The 25,389-nt window shown below is 43.8% G+C and overlaps 2 protein-coding genes across 3 annotated transcripts in view; one reads left to right on the top strand and one right to left on the bottom strand.

Annotated features, from left to right (window-relative positions):
• The first annotated feature begins 705 nt into the window (after positions 1-705).
• Positions 706-7,066, top strand: SLC25A29 (solute carrier family 25 (mitochondrial carnitine/acylcarnitine carrier), member 29). 2 transcript variants are annotated; one of them, XM_010188642.1, is made up of 4 exons: positions 706-762; positions 2,708-2,742; positions 4,956-5,039; positions 6,323-7,066. In XM_010188642.1, the coding sequence occupies exon 4, from the start codon at positions 6,356-6,358 to the stop codon at positions 7,064-7,066; it is 711 nt and encodes a 236-aa protein (XP_010186944.1). In that variant the 5' UTR covers positions 706-762; positions 2,708-2,742; positions 4,956-5,039; positions 6,323-6,355. The 2 variants fall into 2 exon arrangements, with proteins under 2 accessions (XP_010186944.1, XP_010186945.1); XM_010188643.1 differs by lacking the exon at positions 2,708-2,742 and having other exon boundaries at positions 724-762.
• A 6,998-nt stretch (positions 7,067-14,064) lies between these two features.
• Positions 14,065-25,389, bottom strand: part of LOC104543924 (transcriptional repressor protein YY1) — a gene marked incomplete at its 5' end in the record, with an annotated part of 15,859 nt that continues 4,534 nt past the window's right edge. The window contains 3 exons of the mRNA XM_010188644.1: positions 14,065-15,313; positions 17,583-17,741; positions 19,865-19,925. Of these exons, the coding sequence (XP_010186946.1) occupies positions 15,131-15,313; positions 17,583-17,741; positions 19,865-19,925 (403 nt within the window). The remainder of the gene's footprint in view (positions 15,314-17,582; positions 17,742-19,864; positions 19,926-25,389) is intronic.

Genomic DNA, 25,389 nt, shown 5'->3' with positions numbered 1-25,389 from the left:
CGGCCTGCCTTCTGCTATTTTTAGCGGTTTTTCAGTCGTGTTCAGATTTATTCTTGTGTCTCTTCAGTTATTTGTGTTTGCCGTTCTCCTTGCCAACCTGGCAGAGATACATATTTTTAAGTTTTGGGGTTTTTTTTGCTGCTTCTCTGCCTCCGTGCAAGCGCTGCTGGCCTTGCCGGGGATCCCACGCAGCCGGTTGTGCCCCTGATCTTTTCACGCTGCATCGCTATTTTTGTGATTTTGGGACTATCTTGCTGCTGCGTTGGCCTTAACCAACCCATCCTAGTGTGGGCTTCGTGTTTCTGCCACAGCTTTTCAGGGAGAGGGAGGGCCCTTATCTTTCCGCAAATGCGAGAAGGTCATAACTGGATTAAATTTCCAGATTTGGCTCGCAGAAGCAGGGAGGTGAAGGATATTTGCAGAAATAGGTGATTTCTGCCCCAATAGATTTGGCTGGGGCTGAGGTCAGGAGTCGCTGCTGGCCCCACTGTGTGACTGGAACTCTCTGTGGTCACACACTTAACTTTGGAGGCTTGATGGGACCATAAAGGTCCCCAGTAGTGGCCTGAAGGACCCAACTCTGACCTCCTGTGGGGACAGGATGCTCTTTAGGTTGTTGGCCAGCAGCTCAGGCTGGTGGCCACGAGGTTGGGCTGCTGCAGCCCCAAATTCAGGAGGAAAACTCTGAGTCACAACCATGGCATTTGTGTTGTTCCAGGTGCTGCCGGAGTGCTGGTGGGACACCCCTTCGACACTGTCAAGGTGGGTTGATGATGACGTGGTCTCTGGGTAGAAAACTGGAAGTTTTTTTGAGGATTTGGGGAGGAAAACCAGAAATGATCTGTGTTGGGAAGCTCAGAGCAAGGCTCCTCAACCACTGTGTGTGGATTGGCAGCCTGCAGCTCTCCAGACATGAAAAACATGATTTGTATGTATGATTCAGCCCAGTAACGTGACAAACCTTGGCCCAAACTACAAGCTGCTCAGCGCAGTAACAGCGTCGTATTTAAAATTACAATCTTACATTTAGCTGAATTTTGTCCTAAGCTTGCTTCTCTGCAGCTAATTTAGCACCAATTGCTAAAACCACCTCTCCTGTGTTTGTAACCCCAACCTCCTTCGTTACTAGGCTGAAAACTTCTGCTGTGTTTCCCCTTCGAGCCCTGCTGCTTACGCCTCCAGCAGTGATTTATTACACTGGCCAAAGGCTGTAAGTGGATAAAAATCCACAGCATGAAGCTTGTCCGGGGGCTTTATCCTCCTTTTAAGTATTGTTATATATTTTTACAACTTCCCAAGTTAAAATTGATATTTTGATACTCACTTAGCTGCATGTATTATGCATACAAGGGGTAGCTAAGACCTGTTCAAAAATCAGATTTTAAATCTCCTGGAGGGCCCTGCAGCCAGGACTCCCAATGTTCAGGTCCAAGCCCATTGTTCAATATGGGATGACAACGCAAGTGATATTTTTTGGCAGTCTTATCCAAATTCTCGCAGTGGAAGAATAAAAGAGGGAGATGCTGACATATTCCCCGCTAAATTAACGCACCGGATCGCTTGACTGCAGCAGACGCTGAGGCTATATTTGGCTTACCTCTACCTTGCTGTATTTAGATATGCAAAGGGCTGATAGTGTTACCCAGCCCATCCCCACATTCTGTGTTTTAGTGTTCATTCAACACAGGTTTTCCTCACTGGTGGGTATTGCTCCTTGCCAGTCAAGTGCAAGCTGCTCAGGTAGTAAAAGCTGTACATAGCTGTCTCAGAGTATGGTAAATTTGGCTTTTAAGTAATTGGGTTGAATTCTGGTTTATATTTTCAGGCATGGGATTATTGCACATTTTATGGTGGTGCAGGGCCAGCTGTCTCCTTCTCTCCCCCCTATCCTGCCAAGTTTTAGGTGCTTTACGGGTCATTTCCCTGCAAAACTGCTACAGTTCTGCTTTCAGACTGAAGTTAAGCATGAGTGGGGATTTTGGGGGGGCTTTTTAGTTTGTTTTAAAGTGGAACAGCTTCTGGTGCTTGAAACTAAACATCCAAGCATCTGGAAAACTGGGGCTCCTGTGCTCATTCCAGCAGATGTGTTAATGCAAAATAGATGTGTTGGCATTAGAAAAACAAACATTTTGCTTTAAAACAGAGCAAAATAGTCTGTTTGCAGGTGATTTTAAAGGTTTTATGAAATTCGGTGGGGAACGCTATATTTTCCTACCTGTTAGAAGGTATTGTAAGCATTTATCTGTTTGTTTTTTTGTAAGAGAAAAAGTTTGTTAGAGAAAATACGAATGTTTGTGTTCCCTGGCTGCCACAGTCACCACTGTATGTGGGAAAACTACCACTGCAACCGGTCTGAAAAAGGACAAAAATCAATACAAATTGCATAGCTTGTGTATGTCTGTGTTAAGAATTAACCCTTCTTGCAGCTCTGCAGTTGAAAGGGCTGGCTGGCAGTCACCGCGGACTGCAGGCGTTTAATAGCACGGGCAAGCCGCTCGGATAAGCGGGGATTTTGCTCTTGTCTCGGCGTTGAGGCCGTTTTTGGGCAGCGGGGAGGGGGCCTGGGGGGGCCCCGGCTGAAAACGCCTCCCCCCCCGCCCCTGGTTTGTTGATGTGATGTGTGAAATTGCTTTTTTGCTTTTAACTGCCTTTACTTTCTGAGCTAGGGGCTGTCTTCATTAACAGCAAAAGTGTTACTTTGTTGTAGATGACAGATAAGCCTCATCACGGGAGAGTTACCTAGTAAGTATAGCCCAGGTGAACGCTTCTGTTTCTCTCAGTCTTCATTTATCCCCAAATGTGTTAGTGTCAAATAAAGACCTCACACACTTACGAAGCCTTTTTTTTTCCCCCTTTTGAGTTTCAAACTGGTGTCCCCCTCTTCTACAGCTATGGCACGGAGGGAGTGGGGGTTAAATAGCCCTGGTTTTAATGTAAAGTCTTACTCTGAACCTTCTCTCTGGTGTGCATTTCTGGCTCTAAAACCCAACCTCAGGCACCCTGTTGTCGAGGTCTTACCCACTACATAACCTTGAGGGGTATTTTCATGGCTCAAACACTTCCAAATCACTGATTTTGCACATTATTCAATGTTTGGGGGTGTGGTGGTTTGGTTTTTCTGCTTAGTTTTGAGTACCTCTGCAATTACGGTCTGCTACTACAGACCTGCAACCTTACTAACAGCGGTTTCAAATAGGGAAACGAGGAAATTGGGCAATGAATAGAATAGAGGGTTAAAATTTGCACATGGCTCATCTTTCCTAGTGTTGTACACACTAAAAAAACTTGTTGAATACGGCATTAATACTCATTAAATGAAGTTTCAGCTGCATTCATTGCCTTCTCTGGCAGTGTGCTAATACAGGTACCGCTGTGTGCTCAGAGAAAAGACATTTTTAATTCTTAGACCTGCAGCATCAGTGCTTTCTAAGTATTTTATCCTATAACAAAGCTTCATTGGGCAATAGTCCATAAATTCTTTAGATAAAAATAGTGGGAGCTGAAAATTCAACTAAGAAACTCAACTTGTATGCGGAACATGACTACTTTTAAAATACTTTAACTCTTCTATAGCATTAGTAAGGTTTCCAAGCTGCAGTTCTGCCCAAGCCCATACATGTGGGAGTCCCCTCACTTCACAGACTGGGTTTGAAACAACAGCAGTCACCTATAAATGGAGCAAAAACCTTTTGTTCTGGGCACTTCTTGTTAAGATTTATGGCTTAAAAGTGCTCAAGAAGCAGACACCAGAGCAATCTGCCTACCCCCAAACGTCACTTGGAGTAACAAAGTGGATTTGTTTTCTTTGAATCCGACCTTTAAGCTGATTTTTAACGCTGTTTTAAAACCCTGCTCTGTCTTGGAAGAGCTGAGGTGATCTCAGCCTCCCAGTATAGCTATTGTACACTAATGAGTATACTAAAAAGACACTGAAAACTAAAGTATTCATAAGACATAAAATTACATTATAGGACTATAAGAAAATACTGAAGCTATAAATTTATTTTTTTCCACAAATAAATCTAACCCACGTATAGAATTTGGACAACCCACAGCCCCAAAGCCTCCTCTAGGCCCACATTACTGTCCAGCTCTTTCACTGATGTGGTGATGTTTATTAGGGCTTCAGGCGAACAACGATGAAAAGATTTTTTAAAGTCAGGAATCATTCACACAAACACTGCTTTTGTTCAGAATGAGAGGCTTGAAGTTTTCTGCAGCAGCAGCATTAAATGGTTATAAATGTATTTTCTGAGGAACACTGCAGCCCTCCGCGCTGGGGATCAAAGCCCAATTCCCAGCTTTCCCAATCCAGTGAACCCAGTTCATTGGGTTTATTGCAGTGTAGGGCTTTGTACAAACCAGGCAGCTCTGAGCCCATTTTGGTTTTGAGTGTGCTGAGCACAAATTAGCAGGGAAAAAGAGAATTGGCCTTTGCCATTAAAGGTTAAACAAGATGTAGAAAAAGGGCTTGGCTCAGTGCAGGTCCCAGTTCTGGTAGCCAGAAACACCTTGGGGGGTGGTGGTGAAAGTTTTAAAAATCCTCCTTATTTCATGCCCGACTTGTAAATAAATTCCTATGAAATTCTACTGGGTTTTCAGATACTCCTTAGCATGAACAGAAGTCTCCTTGGCAGCTAAAGCAAGCGCTTATTGTAGCCAGTATTGGAAAAGTCCTATCTGAAACTCTAGATAACGCTGTGCCCTGCTGTATTTCCACACAGCTTTTTTCCTAATCTTACAAGAAGTTAATCCTCCTCCCTTCATGTTTTCACCCTAAAAAATTAATCCAAAACTCAGAATATTTTTTTAATTACCTTGCCACAAATGGCATTGCAGTGTCCAGCCTGTGCTCTTGCATACACATTGCTGTAGCAAATCTCCATATATCACAGTAATTTCCCAGTGAGGCTGCTCCCGATGTACAAATCCGTATCTGATACAACTTTTTATAGGTTCGGCTGCAAGTTCAAAATGTAGAGAAACCTCTCTACCGCGGGACCTTCCATTGCTTTCAGTCCATCATAAAGCAAGAAACTGTAAGTACAGCATTAATACTTTTTGTGTTTTATATATTCATGTATTTTGTATCAGAAGGGTGGGGGAAGATGTTATAAAAACCGTACAAATATTGAATATTAAGCGATAAGCGTACTCTGAACCACACCTGAGCATAGGGCAGGTGTTGTAGTCAGAAGTTTGCCAGAAACTCAATACATTGGAAGCTGGTATTTTGAAGTTAACTTTTAAAATAAGTCATTTGAATATTAGTTTTCCAAGAATCCAGGTAATCTGAGAAATAGGAAATTGGTGCTGCCAGGCAGAGAAGGACCTGGGGTGTTGGTGGACAGTGATGCCCATGAGCCAGCAATGTGCCCTTGAGCCAAGAAGGCCAAGGCCATCCTGGGGTGGATGAGAAGGGGTGGTTGTAGGGCAGAGAGGTTCTCCTGCCCCTCTGCTCTGCCCTGCTCACACCACAGCTGCAATCTTGTGTCCAGTGCTGGGCCCTCAGCTCAAGAAGGACAGGAACTGCTTGAAAGAGTCCAGCAGGGCCACAAAGATGCTGGAGGGAGTGGAGCATCTCCTGCTGAGGAGCGGCTGAGGGAGCTGGGGCTCTTGAGCTTGGAGCAGAGGAGACTGAGGGGTGCCCTCATTCCTGGGGATCCATTGGGAAAGGGCAGTGTCAGGAGGAAGGAGCCAGGCTCTGCTCTGGGATGGCCAATGCCAGGACAAGGGGCAATGGTCCCAAGCTGGAGCACAGGAGGTTCAAGCTGAAGATGAGGCCAGACTTTGTGAGTGTGAGGGTTCTGAAGCATGGCCCAGGCTGCCCAGAGAGGTTGTGGAGTCTCCTTGTCTGCAGACACCCAAAGCCCTGGCCGTGTTCCTGTGTGACTGCTCTGGTGATCCTGCTCTGGCAGGAGTTGCACTGGGGGAGCTTTCCAGGTCCCTTCCAACTCCTCATATTCTGTGATTCTGAGTGGGTTTTTTTCTTGCTGAAGCTTTAAGACCATAACTAAAAGGTCTAAAAGCCACTAAAAGGATGGTGTTAGGCTTTTAGCTACTGAAAAAAATAAAAGTATAAAATTTACCAGAAAACTTTTCTCTGGATGGACCAAGATTATATTCTGGATGTATTCAGCTGTGTATTTGTACTGCTAAGGATGTTTGTGTCCTAGGTAATGATTTAAATTATTATTACAAAGCAAGATGGTGCTGATCCTCTGGAAATGAGGGTGTAAAACAGAGCCAGAAAGGTCACATTTTGCACAGGTTCAGGTTATGGACACCATTAAAAAGGGTTTTTCCTTCCTTTTCCCACCAGGCTTTTGGACTCTATAAAGGTATCGGGTCACCAATGATGGGGCTGACCTTCATAAACGCGCTGGTGTTCGGGGTGCAGGGGAACACGCTGCGCGCTCTGGGCAAGGACACTCCTCTGAACCAGTTCCTGGCGGGGTCGGCGGCGGGCGCCATCCAGTGCATCATCTGCTGCCCCATGGAGCTGGCCAAGACCCGGATGCAGCTGCAAGGGACGGGCGAGTACAAACTGAAAATGAAGAACTACAAAAACTCCCTGGATTGCTTGGTCAAAATCTACCGCAAGGAAGGGCTGAGGGGGATCAACAGGGGCATGGTGTCCACCTTCATCAGAGAGACTCCGAGCTTTGGCTTTTACTTCCTGACCTATGACTGCATGACCCGCTATTTGGGCTGCGAAGCCGAGGACAGTTACGTTATTCCCAAACTGCTGTTTTCGGGAGGGATGTCGGGCATCGTGTCCTGGCTCTCCACCTACCCCGTGGATGTGATCAAATCCCGGCTGCAGGCCGACGGTGTGGGGGGCGTCACGCAATACAACGGCATTTTGGACTGCGTCCGCAAGAGTTACCACGAGGAAGGCTGGAGGGTGTTCACCAGAGGCCTCACGTCCACGCTGCTGCGCGCCTTCCCCGTCAACGCGGCCACCTTCGCCACCGTCACCGTCTTCCTGATGTACATGAGGTCGGAGGACAACCTCCGCGAGTGTGAACCAGGCCCGGTCATCCAGCAGCCTTCCAGTTTGTAAACCTTACTTGGTTTGGTTCTCCTGACCCAAAAACCCATCCGTTTGGGTTATTTTTTTAATTATACTTGACCCGCACAAATGGTGTCAACGTATGCTCCCTGTATAAAGAATTCCTAAACGTGGTAAATTAGGATTTCATCTCACTACTCGTATAAACAGCGCACTGCCTTATTAAGGACTTTGTATTTAGTAGTATCCAAGATGGGGACCTGCCTTAGGAAGTACCCTAGGCACTGCTGCGGGTCTGGAGACCGCCATCGTACCAGGAATCAGGTTTTCTTCCGCTCGTGTTGCGAATGACCGAGTTGAGTCGAATGCAGCAACGTTTCCAGGAAAGAAATGCCCTTTTTTGGATGTACCAGGAGTAAGTACAGTCCTGTGAGGTGAAGTAGGGGATGGAAATTAAACGCTGGAGGCATTTTGCAGGTAACCCTGAGCTGTTTAAGACCTGGGGTAGCGTTCAGGTAGCCACGTGTTTTACTGTTCCTCTGCTTTTCTAGGTCAGTGGTTTTAGCAGCAACTTTGTTCATACTGGTTTGCTAAGGAAAAAACCAGAGATTATTTGTTCCTAAGCTACTCCCTTACCTTTCAGCTTTGATAAATACCTTCAGCACCGCGTTAGCAGCTGCACTCGTACGCACTTGTTCCTTTAAATCCCAAGGATTTCGGGAAACTCGGACCTAGTAACATTGATGTTATTTGCCTTCACCTCTATCTCTCTTGCGGTGGATGCACGGATTATTGACCGGTTTCAGCCCAAATAGTCTTTGTTAACTGAAATTAAAGCAACTTTGCACCATCTCTCCCAAACTGCCCCTAGCAGCCAGCGATGCACAGAAGTCCACGTCCTGCCTGTGGTACCGCACAAAACGTTGGTGGGTGCAATGTCAGCGTAGCAGCTGGAAGCACTGTAGAAATACCTACGTGTATAGAGCTGGAGGTCTGGTCCCTTCCCCAAAAACAGGGGTGTAAGTGTCCGACACGGCTGGTGTCCAATGCGTTATGAATGTAAAGTGATTTTTTTTAAATGGATTTAGTTACAGTGCTACTGGAAAAAAGACTGAAAAGGGTTTTGGAGAATTTTCTTGTTCCATGAATCCGCTGCGATCTTTATTTTGAAGCGGTCTGTTCAAAAGGCATCGCATTGGCCAAAGAGCTATAAAGAGTTATTTAAGATCTGGAACACAAACTGACACACATTTGGCACAAATAGCCCAGAGGATGCAAGAAATACTCTAAAACGTATCAAACTAGTTCAGGAAGTACAACTTGTTACACTTTTGGTTGGGACAAGTGCAATATGGGTTTAATTTATATGATTTTTTTTTTTATTTCCTAAAGAAACCTTATTTCGTAGCATTTTGCACTGTAACAAAAGATGCTGGAGAAACCTGTAAAACTGGTAAGTGTCTTTTTATACCTTGGAGGTATGTCGGGTGTTTTAGTGCCTACTTGCACTGAGATTCAAATTGAATGTTAAATCTGTCTACTGAGCTGCATATGCACAACAACTCACAGCGAAGACCATTCACACCTTTGTACAGTAGTCTGTAATTATTGTATATAATTATATTGAGGGAATAAATTTTGTAAAAATTTTGACTGGGGAGTCTTTCAGTGTCTCTTGTGTTTTACTCAGAGGCTTCCTGGGGTTAAATCTTGCAAGAGGATGGGGTTTCTGGTTTTTTGGCTGAAGAAACTTGTCCCCTCGTCTGTACAAGTTTAGCAAAAAGCTTTGTAGGGTTTTTTTTTAGTGTAAATAACCCAGAAATAGCATCAATATTCCAATTAAAAAGCCAGGTAGGAAAAGCAAGATCACAGAATCGCAGGATGTGCTGGGTTGGAAGGGACCTTTAAAGCTGATCCAGTCCAACCCTGCAGTAGCAGGGACATTGGTACCAGATCAGGGTGCTCAGACCCCATCAAGCCTGGCCTTGAATATCTCCAGGGATGGGGCCTGCACCACCTCTGGGCAACCTGTGCCACTGATCGACCACCTCATGGGGAAGAGCTTTTTCCTCATCTCCAACCTAAATCTGCCCTTTTCCAGTTTAAAACCATCACCCCTCGTCCTATCGCTCCATGCCCCAGTGAACAGCTCTTCCCACATTTCTTATAGGCACCTTTCAGGTCCTGGAAGGTCGCTATAAGGTCCCCCTGGAGCCTTCTCCAGCTGAACAACCCCAACTCTCTCAGCTGTCCCCATAGCAGAGCTGCTCCAGCCCCTGAGCATCTTTGTGGCTCCTCTGGACCCACTCCAGCTCTTCAATGTCCTTTTAGTGCTGGGGACTCCAAAGCTGGACACAGCACTGCAGGTGGGGTCTGGAGTAATGGGTTATGGCATGGAAAAAAAGACCCTTGCTGATGAGAGGTTATTTAAGGTACTGGCTCTGCTAATAAATCTTTTTAAAGGGTAAATACATGTGACTGAAAGAAACCCTGTCAAGTACCAGTTTGCTCCATCAGGAAAGGGAAAGGCCACCAGTTCTCCCAGTAACTGTGGCCAGAGATGATTCCAGTCAGGACCTTGTGTCTTAGCAGGAGCAATGATGCTGAACCACAGCGCATCAACAAATACATGCAATAAGTAAACAGCATCTCCCTAAAAGACAGTAACATCATTAAAACTAGGTTTTACTCAAGTATTTACTGAAACATCCTCTCCAGAAATTCATCATCTGGAACTTAAATAATCGGTAGCAGACACCGAGGTTACTCAGCAAGCTTAGAGCAGGGTAAAATCCAGCTCCCAACCTCGTCTGGTGGCACCTGCTTGAAATCTGTGCGACTCAGAAATAGCAAACCAAGCAAGACAGCAGCCTCAGCTGTTTTAAACATTATCCTGGTCCTTCATGCTGGATTTTTTAATGTCAGACAGTTTGTATGGCAGATTTTCTAATACGTCAAACAACTGCGTTCTGCCTCCCCAGAACAACAGGGGAAAAAAGCCCTCAGGTACAACCCTGCCAGGCTTTAAATTACTGTAGTAAACGTACCAGGGATGAAATTCAGTTAATTTATCCTCTCTGCACCCATAATATGACATTATTCATCTCTCTCCCTTGCCTTTCTCCACATTCAGCTTTTTTACAGTTCACATGTAAAGCAGCAAGACATCCAAGGGATGGGAACCAGTATAACATGGGCACAGGACAGGGAACAGACTGGGAAAGTTACTAAGACCAAGTATAAAATTTGACCACAAACCATTCTTCAGGCCTATAAATTTTTCCATCTAACACAGTAAAATAGCTTCTTGGGATCATTCACTTTTATTACTTACGCTTTATTATTGCTGCTTTTTCTTACTGGAAGAAACTCTGTGCGTTTTTTAACTAAAAGAGACTTGTCCCATTTCAACCAAGTCCACGTGTCAGTTGATAAAATACTAAAATCATAACAAAGCTTGACCTGTTTGCTAAATGTCTCAAGATAAGAATTGTTGCTGGAGTGATCTGACTTGGCTAAAGCTGATATAAAAGAAAATGCGTGTTATTTTTCTAGGACCTGATCCAGTTGTCTTAAGCAGACACTTATCCTAAATCAGGTTTATTCATCTGCTGCAATCAACCAGGCCACAACTTCTTCCTATGCACTGATGTATTTGACCCTGCAACAGGGAATTTTCAAACAGACTAAAGCTGCAATTAGAGGAGGTAAAAGTAACTCTTCTACACTGAATTTCCTCCAGGCAGATACCTGCTTTCCTAGAACTCAGACATTATGCACTTTCATTTCACACTCTGGAAAAAATTGAGATGAAATCCCCTATACAAGAGGAAAGAATAAAAAACGATGTGAGAGGAAAACCTGACGACCTGCCATAGCGTTACTCCTTAAAATCCATTTCCAAACTGTAAATATCCCTATGCCCTTTCAACCTAGGGGAGTCACTGGGTTCATACAAACCCACTGCAGGCTCAGTTCACTGGTTAAGACTGAAGAATTCCATGTCCAAAGGCCAAATACTCTGTTTTGCTGAGGGAAAAAAAGGAAATGTGTTGAAAAATCAGCCAAAACAGGAGCTGCGGGATCCCCCCGTGGGAGGCAGTCAGAAACTCTGCAAGCCAAAATTGCAACCAGCAATGGTAGTTGGCAAGCATCTGAGTTTATGAGCCCTTAAATCATCCCATAAACTGTAACAAGACAGGGGTTTAGATGGATTTTTCTTGCATCCCATTACTGAGATGAGCTTTAGCTGAAGTACAGGGATAAATATTTTTAAAAGTACGGATTCTCCGCTATTTAACAAGGAGTCCAGCTCATTCCTCAGCCTATCTGCACCACAATTTATCTCAAAAATACACCTGTTATTCGCAAACAACATCGGTCTAAAATACACCTTTACTATGGACCTACTCCAGAAAGGTAACTCCACGTTGTTCTTTAAAAATATTTAATGTTGGATGTATGGATCTCCAAAACCCTTAGGTTTTCATTTACTGTCGCAGCGCATTCCAGGTCCGTCAAGGCCCCGTGAGCGCCCCAACACTTGGCCATCCTGGCTACTGGTCACACTGTCAAGACTGGTAATTCACTGCCATCTCCTGGTAAAATATTGCTCACAACCATCTGTACAGACCGAAATAATGCAGTGACGTAGATGCTACCCAGTATCGGCTCAATTATAGAGAAATCACCCTTAAATCGACAAGAATATTTCATTTTTAAAGTGCAAAAGCATCAAAAAGTCCTGCGAGGGCTCCACGGATTCGCCACCCTCCCAAAATGTGACTGCTGTTTTATGGTAAGGAACTGAAACATTCACGTGAACAGTGGGACTGGATCGGATGGGCTTTCTCCAAAAGGAAACGCAGTGTTATTCAGAGTATCTCCAGAGAAACAAAGAGACTGAAACAAATCCTAGGCAAAACAGCCTCAATACTGAGGGATAATTCTGAGTACACCCAATTCGGCTAAGCTGGTTTAATTCAGGCAGAGAATGAAACCAAGTAAGGGACCACTAATTAAATTAACTTATCAAACAGAGCCGGTAGCTTCGTTTAAGAAACCTCCTCACTCTTCCCAAAGCGCTGCTTTTTAACTATTCCATTTACACAGCTGTGTGTAATTGCACCAGATAATACCTTATTACTCCAGTATCACCATTACAGAACTGGATCAACACCAGGAACAGCCACCACTTGACTGGTTGGACTTCCTAGTTTAGCAGTCCTAACAAAAAATACCATTTTTGCTCCATTTCTTCAAAGCAATTTATTCACTTCGCAGCTCAAATCCGTACCTGGGCTCCTTGTACACCCTTTTCAAGAAAATAATGTTCTCCAGAATAGGTTAATTACGTTCAATTTGTCTTGCATTTTAAGGAGCTACTGCTACTGGCAGACCACAGGTAAGGGAGCAGAACTGGAGAAGGCAATGGAAAATGGAAAATCAAACAAGCAGTAAGACAGATAAAAGTAAGCACGTAAATCTTTTGCCAGCTTTATAACTGGCTGCACTTCCCCCACGCTCGGACCCTTCTCTTACCTGGATGTGCTCACAAATTGGGGGTGCATTGCAGGAACTCCGATGGTGGCTTCGAAGTCAGCACTGCTGCTGCTCTCCAAGTCTTTAACGTCTTCGTGGAAACCCACCAGGATACTCTGGAATCAACTACACGTGACGTTTTACAAACAAGTTTTGCCAATTCTACTTCAGAAGCTTAAATAAGTTACAGAAGCTGCTGGATGCAAGTATTTATTCATACCTGAGAGGCGATTAATTACAAAGCAGGATCTTCCATGCTACCAAGTGCTGCTACTTAACACTCAGGAGCGATCAAATGCTGCTGATTTGAGGCATAGATTTTCCAGCTCTCTCTTCTTAATTAAAGAGTTAATCCTCAAATCAATATTTAACAGAAATAATTTAGTCTCGAGTGTCTGTTTAAGGATGAAGTACAGACACCAAGGAATCTCTTTACCTTGCAGTTCAAACGGGAACCGCTCTATGTCACAGGAAAGCGAGTTCCAGCGCACGCCTACCACCACCACCCAGACTGCTCCAGAAAGAATCATGTGAGGTCGGTCACAACTCGACTGAACCGATTTTATTATCCTTCCAAAAAGAATCGACGCTAATTTAACTGTATACAGCATTTAATTTAACTCTAACTATACAAGTTTCAGTATATTGTCCTGTTCAAGAACGGCTTATTGGGAAAAAAAAAACCAAAACAACCAGAAAAATAAAATACTGCCAAAATTCTAATGCATACTTTACAACTGAATGCCCCATCTTTCTCTCTACCCCTAACAACCTCGGGCTAGAGGTGCACATTAAGTTATGTACGGATGAAAATTCCCTTGGTCTTAAATACAGTCACGTTATTAGCCGTGGTTTTTTCCCACCACTACCAAAACCAGACGCAAAAGTCATTTTTACAGTGTTAGCCGTGACAAATTCAATTAACCTTGCGAGAACAGAATTCAGAAATAGTATTAACAACAGTTTTTACTACAACATGTCACATCCCTCTAGGACATAATACTTGGGCGTTGCTGTGCGTATTGGTGTTCACTGACCCGTCACATCTGACTGCAGCACCTGCGAATTTCTGACGTTCAACACTTGAGCACATGAGCAGGGACCGCTTTTAGTCAGACCATCAAAACCCCCGCGGGAGAGCTCTGGGGTCCCGTTTTTGAAGTAAAAGGTGTCAAATGAGGTGCCAAAAACGTCCATTTTTAAGGGCCAAAAGAAAAAGACAATTTTCTCCTTTTTTTCCTGGTATGACCACTCAAACCCTGCTATTCCCCCAATCTGTTACTGCATTTAAACCTCCAGGATCCTTTACCTTGACCAAAAGGTGCCCATTTAGGTATTGTCTGAACTGCTTTTTTACCTATCTCTGTCCAGACACACTGGAAAGGCCCCGCTACGCTGCCACATTTCCAGTTAATGGAAGCCTGGCTCACTCAAAAAATCAGATTTACAGCCACCAAATCTGTTCAGGTACCACCTGAATGAGGGAATTTCACCGCAAATCATCCCAATTGAATGCAACGTTAAAGGAAACTTTGAGGAGTTTATTTAGCTTCCAATTTCTGGGAGGTCAAGAGGGACTAGGACTGCTCTGGCCAACAAAAGAAAAGAAGAGCGTGCTTACAGATCATTTTCTGCCGTATTCTTTCTTCAGGACCACTGTTTTATTGTTGCCCTTTCTATTACACGGGATGTACATATTACCGGGTGTTAATAAAAGGTCAGTGCCTGTACAATACATTCTACAACTGAGCACCACTTTCCGGAACTGAACAGGCAAAGAAATTACACTGAACATCAGCATCTGGCAGTATTTCTCCAAAAAAAGTGACTAAAATGGGTTTAAATCGATTAACACTATTAAATCACATCTAATATCTGATACTACATGATTTCATTACAGCTATACGATACAATTATACAAAATGTGTTAACATCAAAGAATACAACCAAAATTAAGATAGCAAACAAAACCTATATAACTTTTTTTTTTTCTTTACAGGAAAATACTTTTGAAGTATGCATGTAACTGCCCATTCTTTTAAAGAAAATCTACCGCAAGCAAGTTATCAACCTCCAGAAAAATCACACATAGCATTACTACGCATATCCCCAAAAAGTGTACAATATGCACACTTGGAATACAAAATTAAAAAAATCGTAAGCAACAGGTGAGCTTCAATATTTATAAGAATGTGAAAAGAAGTCCAATTTTAGCACTGTTGTAGAAAGAATTGTCTTTTTTTTTCTTTTTTTATTGACGCAAGTTCGTGAACCGACCCCTCTCTGCTCGGGGCGGCGCTTTACAAAACACCGTGTTCTTGAAACGGGATTACAGAGCAAGGTAGAGCATCTTAGCAACGTCACCTTCAAGTTGGTTTTGCGGTTGGTTTGTTGGTTGTTTTTTTTTGCTTTTTATTTACTACTTATCAAAACACGTCCTTTAGGTTTGTAGGGTCCATTTTTTTTTCTTTTAAAATTCTTTCCTAGAAACAATATACAAAGGGGAGGCGTATTTCTTTCCAATTCATACTCCTGGACGAGGCTGCTGAGTTCGAGAACTTTCTCCTCCAGCTTTCACTGGTTGTTTTTGGCCTTCGCGTGTGTTAAGATGTGAGATTTCAGGTTGGTTGATTGCGCAAACTTCTTATTGCAGCCGTCGAAAGGGCACACGTAGGGCCTGTCGCCGGTGTGAATTCGCACGTGCGTGCGTAAATTGAAGTCCAGTGAAAAACGCTTTCCACATCCTTCAAACGTACACTGTCGAGAGGAGAAGACACGCCGTTAGCTGATCAAACAACGCGCGATTCAGTCGTTGATTACAACAGGCTTTACATTGCTGAACTGCACAAACATGAAGCTAAACGCTGGAAATTATTGTAGGTGAAGCTACGGGCATCACTTGTAAACTGCGTTAAAAAATAAAATGGGTATTTCAGGTTTGTTTTACCACAGTAGGATCTTTTCAAAGAGGGAAATCGCTACCAGCTTTTGCTAAAAACACCTTCGATGCATCTGAACCAGCATTTTCACAGAATCACAGAATCGCTTGGTTGGAAAAGCCCTCTGAGATCATCACGTCCAACCGCTCCTGTCTACCCCCTAAACCATATCCTTAAGTACCTCATCTACCCGCTCTTTAAACACATCCAGGGATGGTGACTCCACCACCTCCCTGGGCAGCCTGGTCCAGCTTCTGACGACCCTCTCAGTAAAGAACTTCCTCCTTATCTCTAACCTGAACCTCCCTTGGCACAGCTTGGTGCCGTTTCCCCTTGTTCTGTCCCCATCACCTGGGAGAAGAGCCCAGCACCCACCTCTCCACAACCTCCCTTGAGGCAGTTGTAGGTGGTGATGAGGTCTCCCCTCAGCCTTCTCTTCTCCAGGCTGAACAAGCCCAGTTCCCTCAGCCGCTCCTCATCAGGCTTGTTCTCCAGAGCCCTCCCCATCCTTGTGGCTCTTCTCTGAACACGCTCCAGAATCTCAACATCCTTTTTCTAGTGAGGGGCCCAGAACTGAACACAGCACTCGAGGTGCGGCCTCACCAGTGCCGAGTACAGGGGGATGATCACCTCCCTGGCCCTGCTGGTCACACTGTTTTTAATACAGGCCAATTTTGCTATGCTGTACTAGAAAACAGAAGCGGTTTCACACCAGAATTCCCTTATTTCGGTAGCAACTTGCAAAGATTTGCTCATTTTACCAGCTTTACTTTTCAGATAGGCTCAGAATTAGTTTCACTGTAAGTATTTATCGCTCAAAGCACAGCAGCTCCAGCACACACATCTTAGTGAACGCCTGAGGATTGCTAATTAGGCTTGTGAAATAATTAACTTTTAAAGTATCAGCAACACAAAAATACAGATCTCAACCGTGTACTGGAGAACACAGATATGTTCAAGACTATGAACTCCTGTAAAGAAGATTTTTAAGGAGTATCACAGGAAGGAGGCAGGGGACCTCTGGTGGCAGAAGCTCACGTGACTCGATACGAACGGAAAGAGATGCAGCGACCACCATCATTTTGTCGAAAAGTGATTAACAACCACTACTGATAATTAGCATTATGAGTCAACTGGGCCAACAGCCCCAGATCTCTGCTGTCCACAAGTGCTGGGTTGAAAAGATGAGGAGAAAGAGACATTTTCCTCATCCGGTAGTAACTGCAGACTCCATTCTTAATTCTTCACATTATATTTTGGCAGGTAGCTCCCATGTACGTACAATTTGCTACTTTCTGCCAAAACTCCTCTGAAACAGCTAAACGACAGTCTGAATAGCTTAAGGGGACTTCCAATTCTTAAGGTGATCATTCAGTGCCTCATCTGGTTTTAGAAATACCATAGTACCCCCAAAGTCATACAGAAGCTAGGCAACAGAATCACAGAATCACAGAATCGCTCAGTTGGAAAAGCCCTCTGAGATCATCACGTCCAACCGCTCCTGTCTACCCCCTAAACCATATCCTTAAGTACCTCGTCTACCCGCTCTTTAAACACATCCAGGTGTTGGATGGTGACTCCACCACCTCCCTGGGCAGCCTGTTCCAGCTTCTGACGACCCTCTCAGTAAAGAACTTCCTCCTTATCTCTAACCTGAACCTCCCTTGGCACAGCTTGGTGCCGTTTCCCCTTGTTCTATCCCCCATCACCTGGGAGAAGAGCCCAGCACCCACCTCTCTACAAGCTCCCTTGAGGCAGTTGGAGGTGGTGATGAGGTCTCCCCTCAGCCTTCTCTTCTCCAGGCTAAACAAGCCCAGTTCCCTCAGCCGCTCCTCATCAGGCTTGTTCTCCAGAGCCCTCCCCATCCTTGTGGCTCTTCTCTGAACACGCTCCAGAATCTCAACATCCTTCTTCTAGTGAGGGGCCCAGAACTGAACACAGCACTCGAGGTGCGGCCTCACCAGTGCCGAGTACAGGGGGATGATCACCTCCCTGGCCCTGCTGGTCCCACTGTTTTTAATACAGGCTAAGGTGCTATTACCAAATAAACTGGTTTATGAATGCCTATGTCTGGAGGTCAACAGTACCTGAAAGGGCTTCTCTCCAGTATGGACTAGCTGATGCCGCTTTAGTTTCGAGCTCTCCACAAAGGCCTTGCCGCATTCTGCACAGACGTGTACTCGCGGGCCGTGAGTGTGCAGGTGCTTCCTCATGGCAGAGTTGTCCCTGAACATCTTTGTGCAGCCCTTAAAAAGAAATGAAACTCAGTTAGCAGATAAAACCTTCCTTACCAAGAGGTTATGTGCTACAGTACAGGCATTTTAAATGCTTTTAGGTCCTGAATACTTTCTTAAAAGTTGGCCCTGAAAAGGAGATCCCTTGCATTTCTTTTAAAAAGCAGTACCAAGAAAACCCCAACCCAATCCCAAACAAAAAACCTCAAACCCCTCTCTTTGCTTAGTGTTATGAGCCATGTGCAGTCAAATGAATAACAGGACATGGAATATATAGAGTAAGTCTCATGGAGAAGATGCAGCTCTGAGAGAAGCAAATGAATAGAAGAAATAAAAGCACTTACAGTTTCAGGGGAAAATAAGAAGAAATCAAATAAAAGACAGAATGATAATTCATGGATACCTATGGAATATTCTGAGTACTACAGTACCACAACACACCACATAGGCCCTAATATTTACTCCCTGGTACCAATTTGTACATGCACCACTCCACCTCCCAATATTCTGTCCTCTTCCTTCTCATCTCTGAGAAGAAACGGAGCAAAAAGGTTTCCAGCTTACAGAAACCACCCTGCCCAAACTGGCAGCAGCAAACTGATCACTGCCTTTTCTTTACCTTTTCCTCAGACATCTATCATATGTTTTATCAATGTCTTCCCTCAAGGTTCAAAATCCCTCACAAAATCCTATTAACAGCTGTAAATTCTGTCTGTACTCCACGTGATGCTGTTTAAACTTGCGTAAAACTGGTCCACCAACATCACTGTGTTATGAGGCATAAAATTCAACAACAGAACCCAAAAGAAGATTCGATTGCCAATTTTAAATCCCACAGGCTTCCTCTTTGGAAATTAAGTTTTAAAAACAAGTAACCACATTTAAATACGCCTTATTTCTTAAAAAAGGGGGAAATGCCACTTTCAGGAAGAGCTGTCTCTTCAGGCACTACAATTTCTTTGGCTAATTTAAGAAGTGCTGTGCCACCATGCATTGCACGTAACAGAGGTGGGGCAAAGCAGCACCAAAATAAACACACCATCCACTTTTTTGCACTTATTTCAGGTCCCTGCTTGCCTCTCAGAGGAGGAGTTACATCTACAGTATTTTTCTTTTCTAAACTGAAGTCCTAAGTGCACAAAGCCTAGAAACACTAGAAAAGAGGAAACGGGAGGACAGAATATTCTTTGTTATCCCTGTTCAGATGAAGCTGACGCCATGAAAAAGTAAATCAAAGAAATGAAGGCAGCATTCCTGGGTGCTGTAAGGAGCAACTGTGCCTGGATCTCTACATACTACACTACAATAAAAACATGACACTTGTAGATGTGAAGACATGGAAATCAATACAAGCACAAAGGGACACTCCTGAGCCTATGGCTGTCAAACAAAGCCTCTCTTCGTGCTCTCTAACGTGTGCTATCTGCTTTCTGCCCTGGTTACTTGCTTAGGCTCACACTTATCTAGACCAGAAGTCAGCAAGATCGTATTTGTCTTTTTTCATTACAGACCGTGCCATGTAATGCTACAAAAGCTGGATAATGCAGTAAAGCTGGATGCTGCCAATCGAGGTGACTGGCAACAGTTACTCAAGACAGAGGCTTCCTGCTCCCAGGGGATCAGAATGACATCTCCAAGATGCCTCTCTCTTTCTCTCAAGACGATGCACCTTCCAGCTCTGTGGTTTGTAATTCAAAGCCTTCCAATAATACCGACTTTGGTACAAGGAATTGCTGATTCCTGATCTAGACTCCAAATCTGTCATAGTTTCCGAGCAGAGCGTGTATATAGATCTTAGGAACGTACTTTGAACAGCATTCAGAACATTCTTTCAAGTATGTATTCTTGGGTGGCAGGAAATCACAACAGTAAAAGCAGCATGTTAGGGACTGTGCATCATGGTTACCAGAAGATTAGGGATGCACTAACCTTAAGACAAGGAATGGGAATAATATATTATTCAGCGAAAGGTTTTTTAAGGAAGCCTCTCAAGAATGATAACTAAAATACAGTTAACGGAGTGTAGGCTATTAACAGTAAGGTATTTTAGTTATTCATTCTCAAGAGAAAATATCAACACAAAATTCTGGTCTATAAACTACTACACCAACTCTGACGCCGAGCGCTTCACTTACTTTGTGAGGACAAGCTATCGTTCGTGGAGCATCGTCTTCTTTAATTTTCCTTGGTTTCATTCTTAAAGACAAAAAACACACAACACATCAGTAGAAATACAGGAGCAGACAGCTTTTCTCCCATAACTGCCTATCTAATGTGCATATTTACTCAGCAGTATTATGTGCATCAGTAGTATTCAGTTTAATGTTTTCAAAACCTTCTTAGCAATATTAACAGTATAATTAGGCATTTGTAAATGCCTTTTCCAGAAGGACCTCTCAAAAATACAGAATGTTTAATATTACCTTCCTAGTCCTTTGAATATGTGGAAACAAAGGTTTATTTTCTGACTTACACCAATTGTAATTGGGAGTTTTTGCTTGAAAACTCTGGTTTTGTTGTGCCAGTACCCACATGGCCTATTTATCTTCACCTCCTCTCCATCCCTGCACCAGGACACGAAGGACAGAGTAACCTCAATCATTCTTCACCACACAAGAAAACTCTCCAGAAGCAGGGAAGCAGCAAGTTGTGGAACCTACACAGGCAATGTAGATCTGGTATAACCACAGCAATCGCAATTATTCTTACTTTAAGCCACTGCACACATGGATTCCGCTCTTGAAAACTCACGAGCAATCATCTGTTTACTCTCTTGGTTGCCGACAGGGATTTTCACCACTACTTTATGGGTGCTACATTGACTACACGAGGAGCCCAGCAAACTATTGCTTGTAGGTAGGTATAAATAAAAGCACCTCATACAACTGGAGACTTAGACAAATAATGAGATTTTGTGCATTCCAAAACCTTGCTATTGCAGGGGAGCTCATCTGTTTATGTGAGCTCCCAAATGACTTTTTCTGGTACAGTACAAGACGCGCATGAAAAGGCAGCTACGTATCATACCTCTAAGTTAAAAGGAAGGTTTCCTGGTGTACTCTCTAGTCTCAATTTAACAAGAGAATCAGAATTACCAGAATCACTATTCTTAACATTAAAAAAGAGAGGAGTCTGTTGCTAACCAAGATGGTTTTAATCCCCAGGAGTTTAGTTCCTGGAAACAGAACACAGCTGGGGAAAAACATTTCCAAGTAGCGCATAGATGTATTCTTTTACATCCATTTTTAAATAACTGATCTGAAACTGGCGGAACAGCAACTTCTAAACGTTCAAAACACTTTCCATGAGCTCAAATCCCTCCCATTCAACTATATAAGCCTTTGTTTCTTTGCAGGCAGGGTCTAGTTGTCTTTGGTACCATCACAGTCCTATGCATGTTGCTGAAATCCACCTCTGTCATGGGGACAGACAAGAGAGGACAGCAAGGGATGGCCTCGTGAGGCTGGATTAAGGCAAAAGCAGTGAAAAACCTCCCCGAGAAATCCTGAAAACTGGATCCAGGAAAATCTTACAACTGCCAGTGGAGTCGTATGTGATAGAGAAGTCTGCTATGGCTCTGTGGGCTATCATCTGTCCCTTAAAGAATCTGATTCCCCTCAATATTGGAGATGGAGCACAGTTCAAGTGACCGCGTAGGGAATAAAGCACTTCAGAGTTAGCCACTCACACACATAACATTAAAACTCAGGGATTTAAAGGCTGCAATTGGTCTTTTCTCTAAGTGGATGCTGAGGAAACTCCTGCTGGCTCAGCATCTCCAGACTATACCGAGTATGTACTATGCTAACTTCTTCTGCAGTCAATGCAAGGTTAAAAGTACAGAGGTGACAAAAATCTGGAAGCTGAAGAGTAACATATCCATAATCCTCTCATTTACAGATACTAACAGCTCCTAGAAGGTGGGTGTGAGGTATTGGTGTTGATGAAGCTCCTCTTGCACTATCACCAGCAGCACAGCTCAACACTTCCTAAACTCAAGGGCAGGAACATTCTGAACACAGCAAACCATATCTGTTCCTGGAGCCCATCTTAATCTTCCTGGTAACTTTTATTTTTGAGAGATTACAGACCAACTTAGACGACTTTATTGGTTAATTTATATAAACCAACTGGAATACAGAGACATTGGGCTCTGTTTAGTTTGCGCAGCCTCTTTGAGGAAACCTAAATTCAAATTGAGATTAACTGCACTCTCCAGCGGTTACAGACTGACAGTAATACAGGTAGTGAGGCTATAGGAATAAACAAAAAAGCTTTCTTAATAATAAATACAAAAGCTTTCTTATGGAGCACTGAACAGGCTGCCCAGAGAGGTTGTGGAGTCTCCTTGTCTGCAGACACCCAAAGCCCTGGCCGTGTTCCTGTGTGACTGCTCTGGTGATCCTGCTCTGGCAGGGGTTGGGCTGGGGGAGCTTTCCAGGTCCCTTCCAACTCCTCATATTCTGTGATTCTGTGATAAGTGCTCCTACAGAAAGATTTTGACTACCCTTTGCATGGGATTCTCCTTATTATGTCTTTAAGATTTTCACAAAAGGAAAAGGTACAGAAATGAGTGTCTGTTATGCCAAAAAGGACACACACAATACTTTGACAAGATGGGACATGAGAGAACACAGTGCCATGGTTTAATGCTATTAGAGGACAAACACCCTTAGGGGGCGAAGCTGGTGCCAAAAACACTTCCTTTACTTCTGACTCTTATCAAGTCGTTAAACGTTGGCTGAGTCATTCCCACAGACCCCAAAAAAACAAAGCAAGCAAAAAAACCTGCCAAGATCTGTGTCCCTGACCTCATCAGAATTGAGTAAAACCACTCTTGTGCTGTATTGACCATCTATAAAGACAGAGACTAGACAGAAAAGGAATCGCTAACAAGAGGTGTGGTAAACAGCTTTAGTGGGCAGTGCCTGCATTTTTTACACTTGGCTTAAGATCCCACTGATCGTGGTGTCAAATCCTGCTCGTAACTCATGTCTCGCCTCTGATATTAAGTCAATTTAATGCTGCAACAGTGCCATCTGTATCAGGCAGCTGAAGTAGAGTGAGAGGGAAAATACCACGGTATCATAGCCAGTGTAGACAGGAAGCTTCTGGACCACTTGCTGATGGTCAGACGTGAGCCAGACTGGAGCCTCAGCACACACCTTAATGATTCAGTTCAGTGTCTGAGCAGAGACACAACACTGTGAGTGTCTGTTCTGGAATAAGCTGACTTGTTCACTTTCAAGCTTTGTTTCTAAAGCGAAGAGTACTTGAACAAAACAACTTTTCGTACCTATTGACTACAAAATGACAACCAAGTTTAGCAAATAAAGGGGCAGGGGAAGTGTGAGACGTTGGCAACTTAAGCTTAAAATGCAGAACAAGAGTGGGTGTAAGCACAGGTTTCACAGGCAGCCAGACTATTCGACCAGACCTAGACCCTTCAACAGGAAGGAGCAGCAAACAGCTATAACTCCTATAAACCAGGCTGTATCTCAGTGCCACAGGCAGCAAGAAGCTGCTGGGCCCTTCATACACGTGGACTAAAGGCACGAGGGTACGCTACGGGCACAGCTATGACACATCATTTTGTGAAATTACTTCCTTCTCACAAGGCTGTGTAATCCACACGGACAATCGCTCAAAGAAGAGTTTAAGACGACTGACATATTCAAAGGTATTAGAAGAAAAGATTTTGGTCTTACTTTAAAATTAACTTTCTGCAAAAGAAGACCAGGCTAGAACCTGGGCTGCTGATCTTAATTACACTGTGCAGGTAGCTCCTGCTGGTCGTTAAACGTTTGGCTCCCACCCAGTAGAGCATCTCTACCAGCTCCGTCCAAGTTTTCTTAGCCTGAAACATTAAATCAAAAACACAACTCTAACACATGCCACTATTTAAAAGAGACACACACATTAACACCTAACGTTTGGCTCCCACCCAGTAGAGCATCTCTACCAGCTCCGTCCAAGTTTTCTTAGCCTGAAACATTAATCAAAAACGCAACTCTAACACATGCCACTATTTAAAACAGACACACACGTTAACACCTGGGTGGAATTTTTGAAGTGGCTGGCTTTGCAGAAAGTGAATTTACATGGCAAGAACAGAATTTGCATTCCCGCAGTGAGTTTATACGGGCCATGCCTAGAAGGTGCAGCTGCAGACTACTTAACTACGAAAAAATAGCAAGTGGACCTTTGGATCAAGGCACTGGGATGCTGTGATTAAAGGGTAAGTCTGGTTACTTGTATTGAGGAGATGGAGGGAAATAATTGGGGACAGCAGAGGGAGCAGGAAAGTGCACAACCCAACAGCTTCACAGAATGAGCTCTGTTTAAAGCACACTCTTTTATCCATGTATAAATAAGATTGAGTGAAATCACAGGTATCAAACCACTCAATTCCTCAAAATAAAGTAACTCTGCCACTGTGCAATATCAGAAAGTAACAGGTAACACCTCCTTTGAGCTGGACCGAAAGGACTGTGACACGACAGAACCAATCCCCACAGTCTCCACAACCTGTTACCTTGTAGACAGATCCAATTTTAACATTTAGCCATAGAAACAGTGTTAAGGCTAGGAATAAAGGAAATTCATGTGTCAAAAACCCCAACTAACAGTAGGGAATTTCCCCCTTGGTCCATCATCTCCCTCTTGTGGCTCTGTTAAACTTCTATGTTCTCACATCCTTTCTTCCAGCTCTATTCCTAAATCCAACCTAAGCTGCATTATTCTCTCTCAGGCAACTCCTTTGCCACATCCTGGAGGTGTGTGATGACCAGCAGTGATATTCACCCGTGCTGATGACTGCATTCTTCAGAACAGTGAGAAGAGGAGGAAATTATTCTCTATGAGTAGTGAACTCCCTCTGCCATGTACTGCCCTGTCCTTCCCCTTGGACCACCCTGCTGAGGCAGAAATAACTCAGTGTCACAGTCCTATGCTGCTGCAAGGGTTTCTTTGTGCTGAAGAGCTCCCAAAACTGGCTACACCAGCTTTTGGACAAATAGACAGAAGGGGAGTGGTGTAAAGTGTTCTAGGAATCAATCTATAACCAAAGAGCCAGTGTCTTACTATGCTTTGGTCACAGATTGGAAAATGGCATAAAAAGTTCTCTTTCACTACAAGATTTTGGCAAAACAGTGACTAGTTTTGTTCCAGTTATGATGAGGATCATAGGTGTAGACATAAAAAGAGGGACTTTTGCTGTGTGGTACTGAGCAACAGATTTCCCCTCCCTCAGCAGAACACTTAGGGTAAAGCAATTGTCATTTTACTGCCCTGTAAGCTCCTCTGTAACAGGAACAAACCCAGCACAAAAGCATACACCTCATAAAGAGGCCTTTACAAGACTGCTTTGTCACTTCTAAGAAGGATGTCCCATTTCAAACTCTGATGCAGTTTCCTCTCCTTTGCTTTCTATCTGTTTGGAAAGCGGACAGAAGGGAAGGGCAGTCCTTACAACGGCTCTCCCTCAGGAAAGATACCAAGACGAGCAGAGGAAAGCCATGGAGAGTGAAGTTTTTACCCCTAGGACCCGTTACTGTGCCTGTTTCCAGCTAGAGCATCTTCCCCTCTTATTTGAGTTTTACAGTGTCTGTATTCTGCTGGAGAGGGAGGCAAGGAGAGGGAGGCAAGGAGAGGGAGGCAA

This window comes from Mesitornis unicolor, unplaced genomic scaffold (assembly GCF_000695765.1).
Source record: "Mesitornis unicolor isolate BGI_N332 unplaced genomic scaffold, ASM69576v1 scaffold1867, whole genome shotgun sequence".
Taxonomy (NCBI): Eukaryota; Metazoa; Chordata; class Aves; order Mesitornithiformes; family Mesitornithidae; genus Mesitornis; species Mesitornis unicolor.
This window is presented reverse-complemented; position numbering and strand designations above follow the sequence as displayed.

Coding starts and splice junctions, on each gene's coding strand:
- SLC25A29 (XM_010188642.1), top strand. CDS start 6,356: ATGATGGGGCTGACCTTCATAAACGCGCTGGTGTTCGGGGTGCAGGGG.